General features: G+C 37.7%; 1 protein-coding gene across 4 annotated transcripts in view; it reads right to left on the reverse strand.

The window, feature by feature from the left end:
* Positions 1-4,864: 4,864 nt before the first annotated feature.
* Positions 4,865-22,247, reverse strand: part of HDAC9 (histone deacetylase 9) — a gene marked incomplete at its 3' end in the record, with an annotated part of 568,944 nt that continues 551,561 nt past the window's right edge. For all 4 annotated transcript variants that reach the window (XM_079710903.1, XM_079710910.1, XM_079710909.1 and 1 more), the window contains one exon: positions 4,865-4,904. In XM_079710903.1, the coding sequence (XP_079567029.1) occupies positions 4,865-4,904 (40 nt within the window). The remainder of the gene's footprint in view (positions 4,905-22,247) is intronic.

The following is a 22,247-nucleotide window of genomic DNA, read 5'->3' on the forward strand; positions in this document are numbered from 1 at the left end:
AGGGCAAGAAAAGTCTATATATAATCTTCTATGTGATAACTAGCACAAGACAATTAAGTAGTACCAAGAACGGAGGAAAACTATATTTTAGACAAAAAAAAAATCTGTATTAATGAAACAAATGCCAGGTCTAAAACTGTAGACCAAAACGCATTAACCTGATTTATCTTTTAAGATAAGAATAGCAAAAAGTCAAGTGGTTCTTGAAAGAAAGAGATAAAAAAGAAGATAAAAAGTATCTACTAGAGTGTTTATATAAAATTGTACAAAGAAAGCATACCTAGTGATGTCTCAGAAAAATAAGCTGCCAAGGTTGCTTCAACTTAGGAAACATAAAGTAGAGATTTAAGAAAGTATTCTGATAGTTTAGATACGGCAATTTTGTATTGGCAGTTGGATAAGGGAAGGAGAGAGGGGTGGAAAGGAAATTATTGGTTAGAAAGATTGGCACTGTACGGTGAATTCACCACATATTTACTAAGTGTTCCAGTTTGAGAATTAAGATGGTTTGAGAAATTGTTTCAACCCTGTTACAACCCTATTACCCTATCATTGAGGTCAAGTCGAAGCAGCCCCAGATCAAGAGTCTAAGGTTCAATTGTCTGACCCAACTATTTCCAGGATATTAATAACTGACTCAGGTGTTGGCATAAACTAGTACATAAAACCTGCCAGGTGTATCATACAAAAAACAACAAACTGCAGTTGATTTGGAGAAATCAAGTTCTACAGCCCTGTGTGAGTATACCATGTTCATCTAAAAAATTTATACTCTGGTCACATGACAGTCATGCCATGCTTCATGAAGCATTGATGGAGTAAAAGCAAGTTGGTAGGAGGCAAGGGCTATGATTTTCAATGTAAATATGACCAGGAAAGAAGCCACACATAGGCACTTACATACTTTAGTGAGGGTGTTGATGAAGATGATGTAATACTTACGATACTTCATTAAAAAGGCAGTGAATAGTACAAAATACTGCTGGAGACCAAAATATACTTGTGTCCTTTGTGAACACAAGACACATTTGATGATGGCCATGACCATGCTGATGATCAGTTTTGAAGACAACAATAAAATGCCTTCATTTCTTTTGGAGGTGAAAATGCCCTCTTTATGGAATGGTTGAACAGGTGTGTTGTTTCCTACATCTTCTTTTCTTTTTTTTTTCTTCTCTCAGTAAGTCAAGTGATTTCATTCCTGAAGCAGGAAAAGAATGTTAAGATAGATGCTGCTAGAAGTGACAATGTCCAACTCTTGACAGAGTGATTATTTCAAGCTCAGAATGAATCACTTTTAAGACAGAAAACTTTGGCTTGTTTGTTTTTGTGGTTATTAGGCATTTAATACTTCCACTCAGACAAACTGAGAGTAAACTTTCTAAAGATCAACAGTAAAAAATATTTAAATAAATTGTCTTAAACATAAATGCTAGGATAAAAAATAAGTATAAAAGTGCTGATTGGAGAGAAATTTTCTCCCAGGAGAACTTCCACTGATCATTTTATTTTACTTCCATATGGAATCTGTAAAGAAACCTAGTAAATCCACAAAGCTTTGAGAATGACCTTTGGAAATAGGACAGTACTGAATTGTTGGGCAAGACCAGCCCTATAGTTTCTGAAATGTTCCTGTGAGGAGATGTTGTCCTGCTTTTAAATCTACCATGTTGCCAGTGAGAGGTGTGGGAGAATTTTGCAAAGGGTTATAGTCAAAACTGAAGGCAAGATTTCAGTTCCTACAATTGATAATGGAAATGCGATTTACAATAGTTTTTCATAAATATCTGTTTTCTCCAAAAGCTGACTTCTATCTCCACTATTGATGTTGTAAATTTGTTAAAATATTAAAAAATGTTTCATCTCAAAGTGTTCTCATTTACTAAGCAATGATTAAATAACCTCTATTACCATTTGAGGTCCATTTTACTTATTATTTAATAAAACTGTCTGGTTTTCAATTTAATATAGAACCCCAGATTGTACTATATAATTGAGAAAATTTTCTTACGTTTTCTTTTTGGACTTATTATCAAGTCTTATTAAAGTCCTGGCATTGTTTAGTAATAGATTTCTCAAAAACCTTTATTTTTATTCATCATATGAGTTATAAGATCGTGAGAAAGCCTATGTGATTATCCTTCAAAGCATGGATCAGAAAGAGATATATTATTGGTAATGCTTAAAGAGGAGTTTTTCGAACAGACTCTTACTGGGAACTATTGTGAGCAATAAAAATTAAATGTGTAAGTGAAGAAAACTATACCAAGTGAAACTACCCTTTTAAAAAGTACTGTTCTATTTCAAAAGAAGTGTTGATATTCTCCAAAAGCCTCCATTCTGTCCCTGAGGGCTACATTACATCTTGTAACGATATAATCAAAAAGCGCTGGCATTCTGTTCTTACAACTACATTCAGCTGTGATTAATCCTCTCCATAGTTTATCTGTCTCTCTATGTATCCTCAAGACTCTAACTGCAACCAATTGGGTACCATATCACTTGGAAGGATGTGTGATTAACTCATTAATGTGTCATATTTTAAATCTAAATAACCTTGGAGATGTCCTACTGATTTGGCTTTATCAGATTGATGGCTATGCCTAAGTATGTGGTAAAATAACTGCAGGAAACTTCAGTAAATTAGTATGTTTGCATTATACTGTTTCATTTTCTTATTCAAAATCTAAAAACTATCTGGGAGGACTGAGAGGAATAATAGAGATTTGTAATTATGAAGTTGATTTTAAAAAGTCACAATTATGTTTCCACTTACCGTATGTTATAGCTTTCCTTTTTAAAGGGTGGGGGTTGTCTTCTTTTTTTAAGCCTTTGGTTTCTTTAAGTAAAATCTCCTCAAGTAATTACAGCAAAAACAGCAAGAGCTAGCAAATATGATTGGCATGAATTTCTCTAAAAATATCATGGAAAAAATTCATTACTATTGTGAATCTAGATTGACCTTACCCTTATGCAATGAAAGTAATTTTTAACTAATACTGAGTTACATTCCATTTCAGATTTCCTATTTCAAAGGGTGTCTCAAATTTCTAAGATGTTAAACCAAGTATTGAGCCATTTTTGTATATGTAATAAAAGTCTTTAAAATTAAAATGGTAATCCTAAAAAAACCAAATGCATGAAAAATATGGTCTGACTGTATAACAAAAGGGAGTTATATAATTCTACTTGAGTGAAATCTTTCATCTTTGATTTACAGGTTGGAGTCCTCTTTAACTAAAACCATATTGTCCCATATCTTTCATATCATGGCCTTCCCTAAAACCTTGTTTTAATTAAGGTTTCTTTCAGATTTTTGAATAAAAGCATGACAATCTTCACTTATGGCTTTAATATATCCTTTGAGTTAGGAAAATATATAAAAAGAAACATCAACTCTTTTGAAAGTGTTGTCAGATATTAAATACTGCGAGGTATTCTACATCAGTGTCTTTAGGTGTGTGAGTTATACAGTGAAATAGAATTTGGGGAGGTAGGGGGATAACCTACTTATATTTAGTAAGTTGCTTTTAATCTCAGAAATAAATGTCCTATATTTTTAGCCTTTAACACTAAGGCAACATGTGTAAAGGTTAAGTTCGTGTTGTTTTTTTCACATGAAGGCACAACTTCAAGGATAACTCAATTCAAGGTGACTTCAAATAAGCAATGCCTTCATTAACACATTTCAAAGATCTAGAAAATTCAGTAACATTGCTTAAGTCCTCAACGGTTTTACAGCTAAAAAGAACACATCAGACCAAGCAGCTGTGTTAACCTGGGAAGCAAGAAAATAAACTGAGTCCTCAAAGCTCCTGAGTAATTGGGGAGATTATGGGTAATCCTCGTCTTTTTTTATAGGAAGGAAGGATGAAAGGCAAAAAGAAAGGAAGTGATGGAAAGCAGAAAAATAAAAGTGAGAGAATAAGTTCTTGATAGATTTGGAACAAATTAAGATGGCCTTTGAGAAGTTATGCACTTTTCAAAGACACTGAAAATCCTCCGTGGAACATATGCTCAGAGCTACTGTCACCAGAGCAAGGGATGTATGAGGGAGGAAGGAGACTTCATCCTAAATCAACTGCAAATCTCCTGTGTGTGAGAACACAGAGAGGGATGTTAGGGAAACAGGGTAATTTTTCTCAAAAAATGTGATATAAAATATTGCACCATTACATAAAATGTGTGAGGTTGCTTTGGCATTGGACTTTGAGATACAGTGTGGTTTATTCCACTGAAAAAAGCCTCATCCTGGTTCCTCCATCTTGGACTCTTCCTAGCAAGAGTTGAACCATATGTTAAAACAAAGGCCAAAAACAAACAAAACAAAACAAAAAAAAACCCCGTGATCTGTCGGGAATTGCTGTCCTTTCATAGCTGAGAGCAAATCCTGTAAACAATTTAAGACTGTTTGACGAAAAAGTTCCCAATAAAAAACTGATCAGAATGTCAGGAATGAGATTTCTCAGGTTTTGCCCAAAATTTTGTTGGCTGTCATACCATCTGTAATTAACAGTATCTAACGCTGTACTGGATGTTTCTAGTTCATACTTTGGGCCTGGGAGTGGGTCACCCAGTATATTAAAAGCACTCTGGAAGCAGTTTCTTCCAATCGTGGTTTACTGTAACTTTAGAATCATAGCGGTTACTTTTAAGGAATCTTTAATGCCCTTTCAAGTCCATCCAAAGAACAAGTGAAGCTGCTGTTCAGAATTTTGTGCCCAGTGTTTATGTTCCATGGAATCTGTGCCACCCAGGCAGCAGACAAGACATGTCTGAGGGTGCTGGGGTGGCGGGGGGATATGCAATGATGTCACACACAGGAAATATCGGGGGTGGGGAAGGCTGGGGAGGACTTGGCGCTTCACAAGGCTGGCTCCTCTTCCATAGGCTCGCCAGCAGTTCTGTAAAAATAAACAGGCAATCAGAATACAGCATAAGAGTACACAATGACATTGTAGATTTTCATGCATAATCAAAGCTGATTTTTCAGCTCTCTCTGATGTTTATTTGTGTTATTCCGTTATCCATAAATAGAGTTTCTTTCCTAGGAAGTATAAACAAATGTCAAGTGGAAAAACATTTTCGATCCAAGCAATCATTGGAAATGTTCCTGTTTATATTAAAACATGTCAGAATATTTTATAACTCTAGATTCCAAAATGTACATGTTTTGTGTCTAGTACAGTCCAATAATTTATTGAAAAAATTAACTATGATATTTTATTTTAGGAGCAATTACAGTGATTTCCTATGGAACCAGTTTGCTAACGAGAGCAAAGGACCCAGCTAGCTTCTGGAGGAGACTCACCAGGGCTCTGGTTTTTTTGCTTCTGTTCTTTCATAACTGGATTGGCTGCCTGCCGGAGGCATTTCAAATCAAATTCTGAATCTGATTAGCAAATCACTGCTACAGACCCAACGTTTTTACAAGAAACGCACTATGGTAGTGTGTAAATAGTTTTTATTCGGCGTCATCTGAGGGGTGTTCTGCTCTGGCAAAACCAAAACTAATTGCTTGAAAATTTATACTTGAGATTTAGCCTTAATTTAGTAACACTCTGAGGGTGTTTTAAGGCAAACTTTTAGAATGATTTTTAATTTAGTCAAAAGGACAAATTGTAGCAGGAATCCAAATGCATGAGGTAGCTGGATTGCTGAGGGAAGAACGCTGGGGTTTGAGATGCCGGGAGAATTGAGTATGAGTCTGGGCTCTGCGACTTGCTAATGTTGCAACTGCGAATGTTGTAACTATACTTCTGTGAAGCTGCGGTTTCATGTTTAAAACCCGTGAGGAAAAAAGATGTTCCTTACAGAATTAGTGAAGGTTAAAAAAAATAAAGGAGATAAAACGGACTTCTAAACAATACACACTATGAGGCAGTAGTTATTTAACTCTGGATTTGTCCCCTCATCATCTAACATATGTATAAAACTGTGTTGAATGGTACACAGATACAGAGTTAGGCCTGTGCTACCATAAGGAAATGCAATATTGGGAAGATAGTTCTCTCTGGGTGGTGGAATAATAGGTAGGTGGTTTAAATTTTCTTTTTCATACTGTTTTTGTACTTGCCAGTATTCTATAATGAATTACTTTTCTATTAGAACAGATTGCTATATTTAGAACACTTCTGAATGAAGAAAAATGAACAATTCAGCCATGTTATTTTATAGATATATAAAGAAAAAACCAAGATTTCTATGTATCTACAAATAAGGTAGTTGCCATTTTAATTTAGCTTTTATTTATTTTTGGGGGGGGCGGGTTTCCCTGGTGGCACAGTGGTTGAGAGTCCGCCTGCTGATTCAGGGGACACGGGTTCGTGCCCCGGTCCGGGAGGATCCCACATGCTGCGGAGCGGCTGGGCCCGTGAGCCATGGCCGCTGAGCCTGCGCGTCTGGAGCCTGTGCTCCGCAATGGGAGAGGCCACAACAGTGAGAGGCCCGCGTACCGCAAAAAAAAAAAAAAAAAAAAAAAAAAATTTAGCATTTGTATAATAAATTTAAAACACTGAAAGATTTTATCCATGGAATAGTAATAAAAAAGATTTTAATGCATCCTCTAAAGAATGAGAAATATTAGGTATTCATTATTTAACATTACTAAAAGGAGAGAGTTCCAAATGAGTCCATGTGGAATACTTAAAAAAAAAAAATTCTTAGGAAGTTATGGCCTGTCCAACAGTATACTGGATAAGGAGGTTGTGAGAAAGTGTTTACAGCTGCTATATAAGATAAAAGCTATTTAAATGAGTCATACTCTATTAAAATCTTTCCAAACTAAAATTATCAGCATTCCCACAAGAAAAATTTTAAATTAAGGAAAACATGTAAGTAACTAAACTGATTTATACGTAAACATGCAAACTTATTTACATTTGAGAATACGTGGATTATACAGGTATAGAATCCTCAAACTAGATACTCCAATGGAGACTGAATTCTCCTATTTACTTTTTCCAAACTTTATTGAGATACAATCGGCATATAACATTGTATAGGTTTAAGGCAATGTGATGATATGATACACATATATATTGTGAAATGTTTACCACAATAATATATCCTTCACCTCCCATAACTACCATTTTTGTTGTTATGATGAGAACATTTAAGATTTACTCTCATAGCAAATTTTGAGTATACAATACAGTATTGTTAGCTGTAGTCATCATGCTGTATATCAGATCCCCAGAACTTATTCATCCTATAACTGGAAGCTTGTACCTTTTGACCAACATCGTTCCATCTCCTCTATCTCCCAGCCCCTGTTAACCATCAATCTACTGTTTCTATGAGTTCAACAATTTTTTTTCCAGTTTTATTGTAAATAATTGACAAACCTCACTGTATCAGTTTAAGGTGTACAGCATGATAGTATGACTTACATATATTGTGAAATGATTACAATAGGTTTAGTTAACATCCGTCATCTCATATAGAGAGTTCAATGTTTTTAGATTTCACAGATAAGTAAGATCATATAGTATTTATCTTTCTCTGTTTTAGCATAATGCTCTCAAATCTCACCCACGTTGAACCTTCTTTTTTATGGCTGAATAATGTTCTGTTGTATGTATATACCACATTTTCTTTGTCGATTCATCTATCACTGGACACTTAGGTTGTTTCCTTGTCTTGGCTATTGTAAATGGTGCTGCAATGAACATGAGAGTGCAGATACCTCTTCAAGATAGTGATTTTGTTTCCTTTGGATATATACCCAGAAGTGGGATTACTGGATCACATGGTAGTTCTACTTTTACTTTCTTGAGGAACCTCCATACTGTTTTCCATAGCAGCTGCATCAATTTACATTCCCATCAACAGTGCAAATAGATCACTTTCTCCATATCCTCACTAATTTGTTATCTCTTTTTGATGCAAGCTGTTTTAGCACATGAAGTGATATCTCCGTGTGGTTTTGCTTTGCATTTCCCTGATAATTAGTGATGTTGAGAACCTTCCCATGTACCTGTTGGCTATTTGTATGTCTTCTTTAGAAAAATATCTATTCTGGTCCTTTTCCTATTTTTAAATTGAGTTAATTTATTCACTTATTTATTGCTATCGAATTGTATGAGCTCCATATATATTTTGGATATTAACCCCTTATCAGATATATGGTTTGCAAATATTTTCTTGTATTTCATAGGTTGCCTTTTCACTTTGTTGATTCCTTGGCTGTGCAAAAGTTTTTAGTTTGATGTCATTGCACTTGCTTATATTTTTTAGTAAAGTTATTTATTATTTTTTTTAATTTTTGGCCGCGTTGGGTCTTCGTTGCTGCACGCGGGCCTTCTCCAGTTGCGGCGAGCAGGGGCTACTCTCTGCTGCAGTGCACGGGCCTCGTGGTGGCCTCCCCTGTTGCGGAGAGTGGGCTCCAGGCACGCGGGCCTCAGCAGCTGTGGCTCACAGGCTCCAGAACGCAGGCTCAGCAGTTGTGGCGCACGGGCCCGGTTGCTCTGCGGCATGTGGGATCGCCCCGGACCAGGGCTCGAACCTGTGTCCCCTGCATTGGCAGGCGGATTCTTAACCACTGTGCCACCAGGGAAGCCCCTGCACTTGCTTATTTTTGCTTTTGTTGCTTTTTCTTTTGTTGTCATATCCAAAAAATTAATTGTAAAGACCAAAGTCAAGGAGCTTTTTTTCTTTGTTTTCTTCTAAGAGTTGTATAGTTTCAATTCTTACATTTAAGTTTTTAATACATTTTCAGTTAATTTTTGTGAGTGGTATAAGGTAGGGGTCCAGTTTCTTTCTTTTGCATATGAATAAATGTCCAGTTTTCCCAAAAACCATTTATCAAAGAGATTACTGTTAGCCCATGGAGTATTCTTGACTCCCTTGTCAAATATTACTTGACAATATATGTGAGGGGTTATTTCTGGGCTCTCAATTCTGTTCCATTGGTCTATGTGTCTGTTTTTATGCCAATGCCATACTCTTGATTACTACAGCTTTGTAATATTTGAACTCAGGATGTGTGAAGCCTCCAGCTTTGTTCTTGCTCAAGATTGCTATGGCTATTCAGGGTCTTTGGTAATCCCACTGAATTTTAGGATTTTTTTTCTATTTCTGTGAAAAATGCCATTGGAATTCTGAGAGGGATTGCATTGAATATATCAGTGACTTTGAATAGTGTGGATGTTTTAACAATATTAACTCTTTTGATACATGAACGTGGAATATCTTTCCATTTATTTGTGTCTTCTTCAATTTGTTTCATCAGATCTTACTGTTTTTGGTATATAGATCTTAGTTTTTATCCTGAAAGTTTACTGAATTCACTTATTATTACTAACCATTTTTTTTTTTTTTGGTGGAGTCTAGGATTTTTTACATACAAGTACAGGATCATGTTAAGAAACCCTTGTCTTGTTTCTGATCTTAGAGGGAAATCTTTCAGCTTTTTACTGTTGAGTATGAATGATGTTAGCTGTGGGTTTGTCATATATGGCTTCTATTATGTTGAAGTATGTTCCTTCTATACCCAATTTGGTTGAGAGTTTTTGTTATGAAAGAATGTTGAATTTTGTCTGCTGCTTTTTATGCATCTATTGAAAAGACAATGATTTTTATCTTTTATTTCATTAATGTGGTGTATCACATGCATTGATTTGCATATGTTGAACCACCCTTGCTCCCAGGGATAAATCCCACTTGCTCATGTTGTATGATCCTTCTAATGTGCTGTTGAAATTGGTTTGCTAGTATTTTGCTGAGGATTATTGTATCTATGTTCATCAGGGATATTGGCCTATAGTTTTCTTTCAGTATCCTTACCTACCTTTGGTATCAGGGTAGTGGCTGCATAAAATGAATTTAGGAGTGATAGATTCCCTAAATCAGTAAATCAGATATTCAGATACAAATGACGAATCCCTGGTCAGGGAACTAAGATCCCACATACTGCGGGACAACTAAGCCCATGCGCCGCAAGCACCGCAACTACTGAGCCTTCACGCCACACCTAGAGAGCCCGTGTGCCACAAACTTCAGAGCCCAAGCGCTCTGGAACCCACGTGCCACAACTAGAGAGAAGCCCATGTGCTACAACTAGAGAAAAGCCCGCACATCTCAATGAAGAGCCCACATGCCACAACTAAGACCTGACGCAGCCAAAAAAAAAAAGAAACAGATGACCAGAAAGGGGGATTGTCACCTACCCCAGGTCCCATGGTGAGTCTGGGAGGTGGGACCTTGTGAAAGGCAGCTGTGACAGGTAATGTCTGTCAGACACCAGTTTTTGGGTGGGGAGGGAGGGCAGGCTTTCAATTTTTTGGATGAGTTTGAGAACTGGTGTTAATTCTTCTTTAAATGTTTGGAAGAATTCACCAGTAAAACCATCTGGGATTGGGCTTTTCTTTTTGGAGAGGTTTTGGTTTACTGATCCAATCTCCTTACTCATTATTGGTATGTTCAGATTTTCTATTTTTTTCATGATTTAGTCTTGGTAGGTTGTATGCTTCTAGGAACTTACTCATTTCTTATAGGTTGTCCAATTTGTTGGCATGTAATTGTTCATAGTAGTCTCTTGTGATGGTTTGTATTTGTGTGGTATCAGCTATAATGTCTCCTCTTTCATTTATAATTTTATTTATTTGAGTCCTCTTTTTTTCTTGGTAAGTCTAAAGGTTTGTCAATTTTTAAAATCTTAAAAAAAAACAACTTAGTTTTGCTGATCTTTTCTATTGCTTTTCTATTATCTATTTCATTTATTTCTGATCTGATTTTTGTTATCCTAACTTTGGGGTTAGTTTGTTGTTCATTTTCTAGTTCCTTAAGCTGTAAAGTTAGGTTGTTTATTTGAGGGTTTTTTTTTAATGTATGTATTTATTGCTGTAAATTTGCCTCAGCACTGCTTTTGCTGCATCCCATAAGTTTTGTTATGCTGTGTGTCCATTTTTGTTTGTTTCAAGATAACTTTTGATTTTCTTTGATTTCCTCTTTGATCCATTAGTTATATAGGAATGTGTTGTTTAATTTCCACACATTTGTGAATTTTCCAATTTTCCTTCTCTTACGGATTTCTAGTTTCACACCACTGTGGTCATAAAAGATACTTAGTATGATTTCACTCTTAAAATTTGCTAAGACTTGTCTGTGACCTAACATATGACCTATCCTAGAGAATGTTCTATGTGCACTTGAGAGGAATAGGTATTTTCCTGCTGTTGCATGGAATGTTCTGTATATGTCTGTTAGGTCCATTTGATATAAAGTATAGATCCAGTCCAATGTTTCCTTATTGATTTTCTGCCTGGATAATCTATCCATTGTAGAAAGTGTGGTATTGAAGTTCCCACTATTATTGTACTATTGTCTATATTATTCCCTTCAGATCTGTTAGTATTTGCTTAATGTATTTAGATGCTCGGATGTTGGGTGTATATGTATTTAAAATTATCGTATCCTCTTAATGAATTGATCCCTTCATCACCATATAATGACCTTCTTTGTTTCTTGTTACAGTTTAGACTTAAAGTCTATTTTTTTTCCAGATATAAGTATAGCTACTCCTGCTCTATTTTGTTTTCTATTTGCATGGAATATCCGTTTCCATACCTTCACTTTGAGCCATTTACATTTAAAATAATTATTGATAGTTAGCAACTTACTATTGCCATTTTGTTAATTGTTGTCTTGCTGTTTTGTACTTACTTTGTTCATTTCTTCCTCTCTTAATGTCTTCCTTTTAAATTGATGACTTTCCATAGTGGTATGCTTTAATTCCCTTCTCTTTATCTTTACCTATCTACCATAGGTTCTTTTTTTTAAAAAAATAAATTTATTTATTTATTTTTGGCTGCACTGGGTCTTTGTTGCTGCGCGGGGGCTTTCTCCAGTTGCAGCGAGTGGGGGCTACTCTCTGTTGCGGGTGCACGGGCTTCTCATCACAGTGGCTTCTCTTGTTGCAGAGCATAGGCTCTAGGCTCACGGGCTTCAGCAGTTGTAGCACGTGGGCTCAGTAGTTGTGGCTCGTGGGCTCTAGAGCCCAGGCTCAGTAGTTGTGGTGCACAGGCTTAGTTGCTCTGCAGCATGTGGGATCTTCCCGGACCAGGGCTTGAACCCGTGTCCCCTGCATTGGCAGGTGGATTCTTAACCACTGCGCCACCAGGGAAGCCCTACCATAGGTTTTTGCTTTGTGGTTACCCCGAGGCTTACTTGAAACATCTAATAGATATAACAGTCTAATTTTAAGCTGACAACAACTTAGCTTTAATTGCATACAAAACTCTACCCTTTTACTCCTCCTGTCTATAGTATTTTTTTTTAACATCTATATTGGAGTATAATTGCTTTACAATGGTGTGTTATAGTTTGTTTTTTTAAATTTTTATTTATTTTTGGCTGTGTTGGGACTTCGTTTCTGTGCGTGGGCTTTCTCTAGTTGCGGCAAGCGGGGGCCACTCTTAATTGCGGTGCACAGGCCTCTCACTGTCGCGGCCTCTCTTGTTGCGGAGCACAAGCTCCAGACATGCAGGCTCAGTAGTTGTGGCTCACGGGCCTAGTTGCTCTGCGGCATGTGGGATCTTTCCAGACCAGGGCTCGAACCTGTGTCCCCTGCATTGGTAGGCAGATTCTCAACCACTGCGCCACCAGGGAAGCCCTATAGTTTGTTTCTGATATCATTTTTTAAAATATTGTGTATCCAAGAGCAAATTACTGTAGCTATAGCTATTTAAAATACTTTTGTCCTTTAACCTTTATCCTAAAGTGTTTAACACATCACTATATTATAGTATTAGAGTATTCTGAATCTGACTATATACTTACCTTTACCAGTGTGTTGTACATTTTCATATGTTTTCATGTTAGTAGTTATCGTACTTTCTTTTCAGCTTGAAGGACTCCTTTCAGCACTTCTTGTAAGGAAAGTCTTGTGGTGATGAACTACTTCAACTTTTTTTTTTGTTGTTTGGGAAAGTCTTTTTAATCTCACCTTAATTTCTAAAGGAAAACTTTGCCAGGTAAAGTAGTCGGTTGGCAGTTTTTTCCTTTCAGCACTTTGAATATATCATCCTACTCTCTCCTGGCCTGCAAGGTTTCTGCTGAGAAATCCACTAATAGGCTTATGAAGGTTCACTTGTATGAGAGAAAAATTTTCTCTTGTTGCTTTTAAAATTCTCTTTGTCTCTGATTTTTGAGTTTTATTATGAGCCTTGGAGAAGATCATTCTGGATTGAACTTTGGAGCTAACCTATTAGCTTTATGAACTTGTATGTTCACATCTGTCCTCAGGTTTGGGAAGTTCTCAGCCCTGATTTCTTTAAATAAGCTTTCTTTTCCTTTTTTCCTCTCTTCCCCTCTTGGGACTCTAATAATTCATAGGTTGTTTGTCTTAATGGTGTCTCATAAGTCCCACAGGCTTTCTACATCCCCTTTCTTGTTTTTTTTTTTTTGTTTGTTTGTTTTTGTTTTTCATTTTGCTCCTCTGACTGGATAATTTCAAATCATCTCTTTTCAAGTTCATTGACTCTTCTGCTTGGTTCGGTCTGATGTTTAACTCTATTGAATTCTTTAATTTAGTTATTGTATTCTACAGATCCAAACTTTCTGTTTTGGTACTTGTTTGTTTTCTATCTCTTTCTTGAACTTCTCATTTTGTTCTGGTATTACTTTCCTGATTTTTGTTAAATTGTTTGTTGGTGTTCTCTTGTAATTCAACTCTCTGAGCATCTTTAGAAAAATTATTTCTAATCCTTTTTCAGGCGATTCATATATCTCCATTTCTTTGGGGTCAGTTAGTAGAAGTTTACTGTGATCCTTTGGTGGTGTTATGTTTCCCTGCCTCTTCGTGATCCCTGTGGCTCTGGGTCTGGGGCAGGGGGGCATGATATCTTGTTGGCTCAGGCCTTTCAGGTCCACAACAATGACAACTATGTGGCCCTTGGTGAGTACTATGGTGGGGGGTGGGTCTGGACTAAGGGTTTTGGGGGTCTTGGGGTCTTCAGCATCTTCTTCAGATACAGCAGCTAGGGACCAGGGCAGGTGCTGTAGTGGCTGGAACCAGTGGTTCACACACTTGACTGCAGGGCCAGCTTCAGGTGCCTGTGTAGTGTCAGGGGCCAGTTTCAGACACACATGCAAGGGCCAGGGCCACCCACAGGTACAGTATCAGCTGTGGGGGCACTGGCTCTGGGCATGCACTCCTGTGATTGCAGGGTCTTTCCATGGGTCCATGGTAATGGAGTCTGGTGTTGGAACTCAGGCTGGCAGGGTGCAAGCACATAGCTGGAGGAGCTAACTGACATTAAGCCCAGCATTGCAGGCCAGTGACAGGAGTCAGGGCCAGATGTGGGCCCATAGCAGTTTTGGAGGCCTTGGCTGTAGGGGTGCACTGCCATGGAGGAAGGGTCTCACCACAGATGTGAGCATGGTAGTAGAGGTTTGTGATGTGAGTTGGGCCAAGGGGGGTGCAGGCACACAGCTGGAGGAGCTAGCTGAAGTTGAGGTTCAGGCTGGTAATGGGAGAAAGGACTGAATCCTGGCCCACAGGCATTTGTGGGGGCCTTGGCTGTCAGCATGGACTTCCATGATTGCAGCTCTTGCCACAGGAGGGCACAGAGCAGTGGAGGGTGGTGATGGGAGTCAGGCTGGCAGCGTTGAGGTACATAGCTTGGTTTAGGTGGGCATCTTGCACTTGTGCAGCCACAGAGGCTGGGGCTGATCACCAGTATGGGTCCCAAGCTGTGTGTGTGTGGCAGGCAGGGAATGAGGAGGGACTCAGACAGTTGGTGACCATGAACGTGAAAACCAGTGAGGTACAAACTTCAATGGTGAAATCTGCAGGGGGTCAAACGTGGCTGTACTGGCCACTGGTTTCTTCAGTGGTGAAAGCTGCTGGGGTCCTTGAAGAGCAGGTCACTGGAACTATGGTTGCCCCCATGCCCTTCTTCCCTGTTCCTAGCCATCTCTATACATCTCAGCTTTGCTGCTCTCTGGGTGAGGTGAAACTGAAGTGGGTCTTTTCCTGCAGTGTCCCAAAAGGCTGGGGAAGCTGGTTGTTTACCACTGTTTTCCCTTTCCCAGTGAGGGAAACTCCTTCTACCTGGGGAGTTCCCTCTTGGTGCTGAGCAGTGCCAACTTGGAGGATGGGATGACATAGGCAAAATGAAGCTGTTCTTCCTTTTTTGTCCAGTTAGTCTCAGGTTTTTTGTTCCAGTGTGTTGCTGGTGTTTCTAAGGTGGACATCTGAGCTCTCCCAGGGCTGTTTCTGTTCATGGATAGCTGTGTAATTATTGATCTTTGTGTGGGGACAGAGGCTCAGTTCTCCTGTTCTACCGTCTTGGTGATGATACTCCCCTCCATCTGAATTTTCCTACTTCCAACCTAAAGCCACAGCAAGATGATCTTTCCCCCACATCCAGGACTCAATTGTGGCTGGAATTTCAGAGACAGTGGTAAGTGTCTGTGCATTCTCCAGACATCCAGCATAGGCTTTAAGGAGGTAAGCAAAGTGTCTTCAGCACAAACCATTCACTGCAAGAATGGAACGTCTTCTCTTCAAATATGGGGACTTTCAGGTACAATATAAAGCTTTCCATCAGATGCTTCTCTTTGCTTTCCTCCCCTCAAAGTCATTTCATATTAACCACTTCTTTGGAAAATAGTTAATTAACTGCTGCCACATTCTAATGAAACAAATACACATAACCAGCCAAATCTCTCAGTGTCTTGCAACACAGAAGTTTTATTACTAGTATAGAAAATTGGAAAATATCCTGGATTATTTCAAGGTAGATTTCATAAGGTAGATGTATTTAGGTCCCAGCTCTGCCATTTTCTAAAATTTAACTTTGAGCAAGGCATCGTCCCTAGATTCTCAGTTTTCTCTTTAGAACTGAAATAATAATCCCTGACCTGCTCTCTGGGTGTTCTCATATCCATAGCTCTCAGTGGATTTAGTATTATCTTTACTTAATCCCTGTCCCTAGGTAACTGTTAAATGTCTACATATATTTTTAAGTTAATTTAAGAAGTCATCTTCATGAAACATTTAGAAAGCGAACTGGTCAGGGATGACCCTTTAATGGCTGTTTTTGGTGACAGAGTGAGAAGCAGTACTCTTGAAATGTGGGGGGCTCCCCACTTCAATCATTTATAGACAGATTCCAAGGTTATCTTGATTAACAAAAACACAGTTGTGGAAAGGGCTGGGTGAAGGGGAGAGATAATCTTCAATATTTGGATTTAATTCCTTTTGCAATTAGGTGAGGTAGAGACATAGGAAGGTCAGGAATAAGTGTAAAATAAAACATTCAAAGATAAATTTTAGTACAATAGTTCAGCTGATTGAAAGACACAAACTTCTACTATAGCAAGTAGAAGTGAACACAGATGGTCCTTTATTGATGAAGGGCAAAGATTTCATACATTAAGGGAAGGATCAGTTAGGTCCAGCAGTCATAGTAGTTCAGATAATTTGCAAAAATAAAAAGCAGAAAGAAAGAATTTGAGATAAGATATAGCATAAAATTATATTCTTGTATTTTCCCTTAAAGGGGTATTTCATTTCCTATGATTTTTAAAGCAGTATTTGTTAATTTATATTAATAATGTTATTTTTAAAGACACATTTCCTCTTGGTTTATTGATTTAATTTACTCCCTATACCTTCCTCTTCCTTCTCCAAGGCAAGCAATCTAATTCCTCTTTTGTTTTGTTTTTTTCAGTTAAAACATTTTAATTTTTACTACTGATTATTTTCTAGTTTCATAGGTTCACAGACAGAGGGGAATTTTTTTTGAATTTTATTTTTTGTATACAGCAGGTTCTTATTAGTTATCCATTTTATACATATTAGGGTATATATGTCAATCCCAATCTCCCAATTCATCCCACCACCACCTCACACCCCCACCACTTCCCACCCTGGTGTCCATACGTTTGTCCTCTACATCTGTGTCTCAATTTCTGGTCTGCAAACCAGTTCATCTGTACCATTTTTCTAGGTTACACATATATACATTAATACATGATATTTGTTTTTCACTTTCTTACTCACTCTGTATGACACTCTCTCAATTCATCCACACCTCTACAAATGACCCAATTTCATTCCTTTTTATGGCTGAGTAATATTCCACTGTATATATGTACCACGTCTTCTTTATCCATTCATCTGTCGATGGGTATTTAGGTTGCTTCCATGACCTGGCTATTGTAAATAGTGCTGCAATGAATATTGGGGTGCATGTGTCTTTTTAAATTATGGTTTTCTCTGGATATATGCCCAGGACTGGGATTGCTGGGTCATATGGTAATTCTATTTTTAATTTTTTAAGGAACCTCCATACTGTTCTCCATAGTGGCTGTATCAATTTACATTCCCACCAACAGTGCAAGAGGGTTCCCTTTTCTCCACACCCTCTCCAGCATTTGTTGTTATTAGATTTTCTGATGGTGCCCATTCTAACTGGTGTGAGGTGATACCTCATTGTAGTTTTGATTTACATTTCTCTATTAGTGATGTTGAGCAGCTTTTCATGTGCTTCTTGGCCATCTGTATGTCTTCTTTGGAGAAATGTCTATTTAGGTCCTCTGCCTATTTTTGGATTGGCTTGTTTGTTTTTTTAATATTGAGCTACATGGTCTATTTATATATTTTGGAGATTAATCCTTTGTCCGTTGATTTGTTTGCAAATATTTTGTCCCATTGTGAGGGTTGTCTTTTTGTTTTGTTTGTAGTTTCCTTTGCTTTGCAAAAGCTTTTAAGTTTCATTAGGTCCCATTTGTTTATTTTTGTGTTTATTTCCATTATTCTAGGATGTGGATCAAAAAAGATCTTGCTGGGATTTATGTCAAAGAGTGTTCTTCCTATGTTTTCCTCTAAGAGTTTTATAGTGTTCGGTCTTACATTTAGGTCTCTAATCCATTTTGAGTTTATTTTTCTGTATGGTGTTGGGGAGTGTTCTAATTTCATTCTTTTACACATAGCTGTCCAGTTTTCCCAGCACCACTTATTGAAGAGCCTGTCTTTTCTCCATTGTATATCCTTGCCTCCTTTTTCATAGATTAATTGACCATAGGTGTGTGGGTTTATCTGTGGGCTTTCTATCCTGTTCCATTGATCTATATTTCTGTTTTTGTGCCAGTACCATATTGTCTTGATTACTGTAGCTTTGTAGTATAGTCTGAAGTCAGGGAGCCTGATTCCTCCAGGTCCGTTGTTTTCCCTCAAGACTGCTTTGGCTATTCGGGGTCTTTTGTGTCTCCATACAAGTTTTAAGATTTTTTTGTTCTAGTTCTGTAAAAAATGCCATTGGTAATTTGATAGGGGTTGCATTGAATCTGTAGATTGCTTTGGGTAGTATAGTCGTTTTCACAATATTGATTCTTCCAATCTAAGAATATGGTATATCTCTCCATCTGTTCATATCATCTTTAATTTCTTTCATCAGTGTATTACAGTTTTCTGCATACAGGTCTTTTGTCTCCCTAGGTTGGTTTATTCCTAGGTATTTTATTCTTTTTGTTGCGGTGGCAAATGGGAGTGTTTCCTTAATTTCTCTTTTAGATTTTTCATCATTAGTGTATAGGAATGCAAGAGATTTCTGTGCATTAATTTTGTATCCTGCAACTTTACCAAATTCATTGATTGGTTCTAGTAGTTTTCTGCTGTCATCTTTAGTATTCTCTATATATAGTATCATGTCATCTGCAAACAGTGACAATTTTGCTTCTTCTTTTCCAGTTTGTATTCCTTTTATTTCTTTTTCTTCTCTGACTGCCGTGGCTAGGACTTCCAAAACTATGTTGAATAATAGTGGTGAGAGTGGACATCCTTGTCTTGTTCCTGATCTTACAGGAAATGCTTTGTTTTTCACCATTGAGAATGATGTTTGCTGTGGTTTTGTTGTATATGGTCTTTATTATGTTGAGGTAGGTTCCCTCTATGCCCACTTTCTGGAGAGTTTTTATCATAAGTGGGTGTTGAATTTTGTCAACAGCTTTTTCTGCATCTATTGAGATGATCATATGGTTTTTCTCCTTCAATTTGTTAATATGGTGTATCACATTGATTGATTTGCATATATTGAATAATCCTTGCATCCCTGGGATAAATCCCACTTGATCATGGTGTATGATCCTTTTAATGTGTTGTTGGATTCTGTTCGCTAGTATTTTGTTGAGGGTTTTTGCGTCTATATTCATCAGTGATACTGGTCTGTAATTTTCTTTTTTTGTAGTATATTTGTCTGGTTTTGGTATCAGGGTGATGGTGGCCTCATAGAATGAGTTTGGGAGTATTTCTTCCTCCACAATTTTTTGGAAGAGTTTGAGAAGGATAGGTGTTAGCTCGTCTCTAAATGTTTGATAGAATTCACCTGTGAAGCCATCTGGTCCTAGACTTTTGTTTGTTGGAAGATTTTTACTCAGTTTCAGTTTCATTACTTGTGATTGGTCTGTTCATATTTTCTATTTCCTCCTGGTTCAATCTTGGAAGGTTATACCTTTCTAAGAATTTGTCCATTTCTTCCAGGTTGTCCATTTTATTGGCATAGAGTTGGTTGCAGTAGTCTCTTAGGATGCTTTGTATTTCTGTGGTGTCTGTTGTAACTTCTTTTTCATTTCTAATTTCATTGATTTGAGTCCTCTCCCTCTTTTTCTTTATGAGTCTGGCTAATGGTTTATCAATTCTGTTTATCTTCTCAAAGAAACAGCTTTTAGTTTTAATGATCTTTGCCATTGTTTTCTTTGTTTCTATTTCATGTATTTCTACTCTGATCTTTATGATTTCTTTCCTTCCGCTAACATTGGGTTTTGTCTGTTCTTCTTTCTCTAGTTCCTTTAGGTGTAAGGTTAGATTGTTTATTTGAGATTTTTCTTGTTTCTTGAGGTAGGCTTGTATTGCTGTAAACTTCCCACTTAGAACTGCTTTTGCTGCATCCCATAGGTTTTGGACTGTTGTGTTTTTATTGTTATTTGGCTCTAGGTATTTTTTGATTTCCTCTTTGAATTCCTCAGTGATCTCTTGGTTATTTAGTAACGTATTGTTTAGCCTCCATATGTTTGTGTTTTTTACAGGTTTTTTCCTGTAACTGATTTCTAATCTCATAGTGTTTTGGTCAGAAAAGATGCTTGATATGATTTCAATTTTCTTAAATTTACTGAGGCTTGATTTGTGACCCAAGATGTGATCTATCCCGGAGAATGTTCTGTGCGCACTTGAGAAGAAAGTGTAATCTGCTGTTTTTGGATGGAATGTCCTATAAATGTCAATTAAATCTAGCTGACCTATTGTGTCATTTAAAGCTTGTGTTTCCTTACTAATTTTCTGTTTGGATGATCTGTCCATTGGTGTAAGTGAGGTGTTAAAATCCCCCACTATTATTGTGTTACTGTCGATTTCCTCTTTTATCGCTGTTAGCAGTTGCCTTATGGATTTAGGTGCTTCTATGTTGGGTGCATATATATTTATAATTGTTATATCTTCTTCTTGGATTGATCCCTTGATCATTATATAGTGTCCTTCCTGTCTTTTGTAACATTCTTTATTTTAAAATCTATTTTATCCGATATGAGTATTGCTACTCCAGCTTTCTTTTCATTTCCATTTGCCTGGAATATCTTTTTCTATTCCCTCACTTTGTTTGTATGTGTCCCTAGGTCTGAAGTGGGTCTCTTGTAGACAGCATATATATGGGTCTTGTTTTTGTATCCATTCAGCGAGCCTGTGTCTTTTGATTGGAGCATTTAATCCATTCATGTTTAAGGTAATTATTGATATGTTTGTTTGTATGACCATTTTCTTAATTGTTTTGGGTTTGTTTGTGTAGGTCGTTTTCTTCTCTTGTGTTTCCCACTTAGAGAAGTTCCTTTAGCATTTGTTGTAGAGCTGGTTTGGTGGTTCTCAATTCTCTTAGCTTTTGCTTGTCTGTAAAGCTTTTGATTTCTCCATTGAATCTGAATGAGCTCCTTGCCGGGTAGAGTAATCTCGGTTGTAGGTTCTTCCCTTTCATCACTTTAAATATGTCATGCCACTCCCTTCTGGCTTGTAGAGTTTCTGCTGAGAAATCAGCTGTTAACCTTATGGGATTTCCCTTTTATGTTATTGTTTTTCCCTTGCTGCTTTCAGTAATTTTTCCTTGCCTTTGATTTTTGTCAATTTGATTACTGTGTGTCTCAGTGTGTTTCTCCTTGGGTTTATCCTGTATGGGAATCTCTGTGCTTTCTGGACTTGGGTGGCTATTTCCTTTCCCATGTTAGGGAAGTTTTCCAATATAATCTCTTCAAATATTTTCTCAGGTCCTTTCTCTCTCTCTTCTCCTTCTGTGATCTCTATAATGCGAATGTTGTTGCATTTAATGTGGTCCCAGAGGTCTCTTAGCCTTTCTTCATTTCTTTTCATTCTTTTTTCTTTATTCTGTTCCACAGCAGTGAATTCCACCATTCTGTCTTCCAGGTCACTTATCCGTTCTTCTGCCTCAGTTATTCTGCTGTTGATTCCTTGTAGTGTATTTTTCATTTCAGTTATTGTATTCATTTGTTTGTTTGTTCTTTAATTCTTCTAGGTCTTCATTAAACATATCTTGCATCTTTTCGATCTTTGCCTCCATTATTTTTCCAAGGTCCTGGATCATCTTCACTATCATTATTCTGAATTTTTTTTCTGGAAGGTTGCCTATCTCCACTTCATTTAGTTGTTTTTCTGGGGTTTTATCTTGTTCCTTCATCTGGTACATAGCCCTCTGCCTTTTTATCTTGTCTAACTGTGAATGTGGTTTTTGTTCCACAGGCTGCAGGACTGTAGTTCTTCTCCTGTCTGCCCTCTGGTGGATGAGACTATTTAAGAGGGTTGTGCAAGTTTCCTGATGGGAGGGACTGGTGGTGGGTAGAGCTGGCTGTTGCTCTGGTGGGCAGAGCTCAGTAAAACTTTAATCTGCTTGTCTGCTGATGGGTGGAGCTGGGTTCCTTCCCTGTTGGTTGGTTGCCCTGAGGTGACCTAACAGTGGAGCCTACCCGGGCTCCTTGGTGGGGCTTATGGTGGACTATGGGAGGGCTCATGCCAAGGAGTACTTCCCAGAACTTCTGCTGCCAGTGTTCTTTTCCTCACGGTGAGAGACAGCCACCCCCGGCCTCTGCAGGAGACCTTCCAACTCTAGCAGGTACGTCTGGTTCAGTCTCCTATGAGGTCACTGCTCCTTCCCCTGGGTCCTGATGCACACACTACTTTGTGCCCTCCAAGAGTGTAGTCTCAGTTTCCCCCAGTCCCATTGAAGTGTTGCAGTCAAATCCCA

The sequence above is a fragment of the Hyperoodon ampullatus genome (assembly GCF_949752795.1).
Source record: "Hyperoodon ampullatus genome assembly, chromosome: 9".
Lineage (NCBI taxonomy): Eukaryota > Metazoa > Chordata > Mammalia > Artiodactyla > Ziphiidae > Hyperoodon > Hyperoodon ampullatus.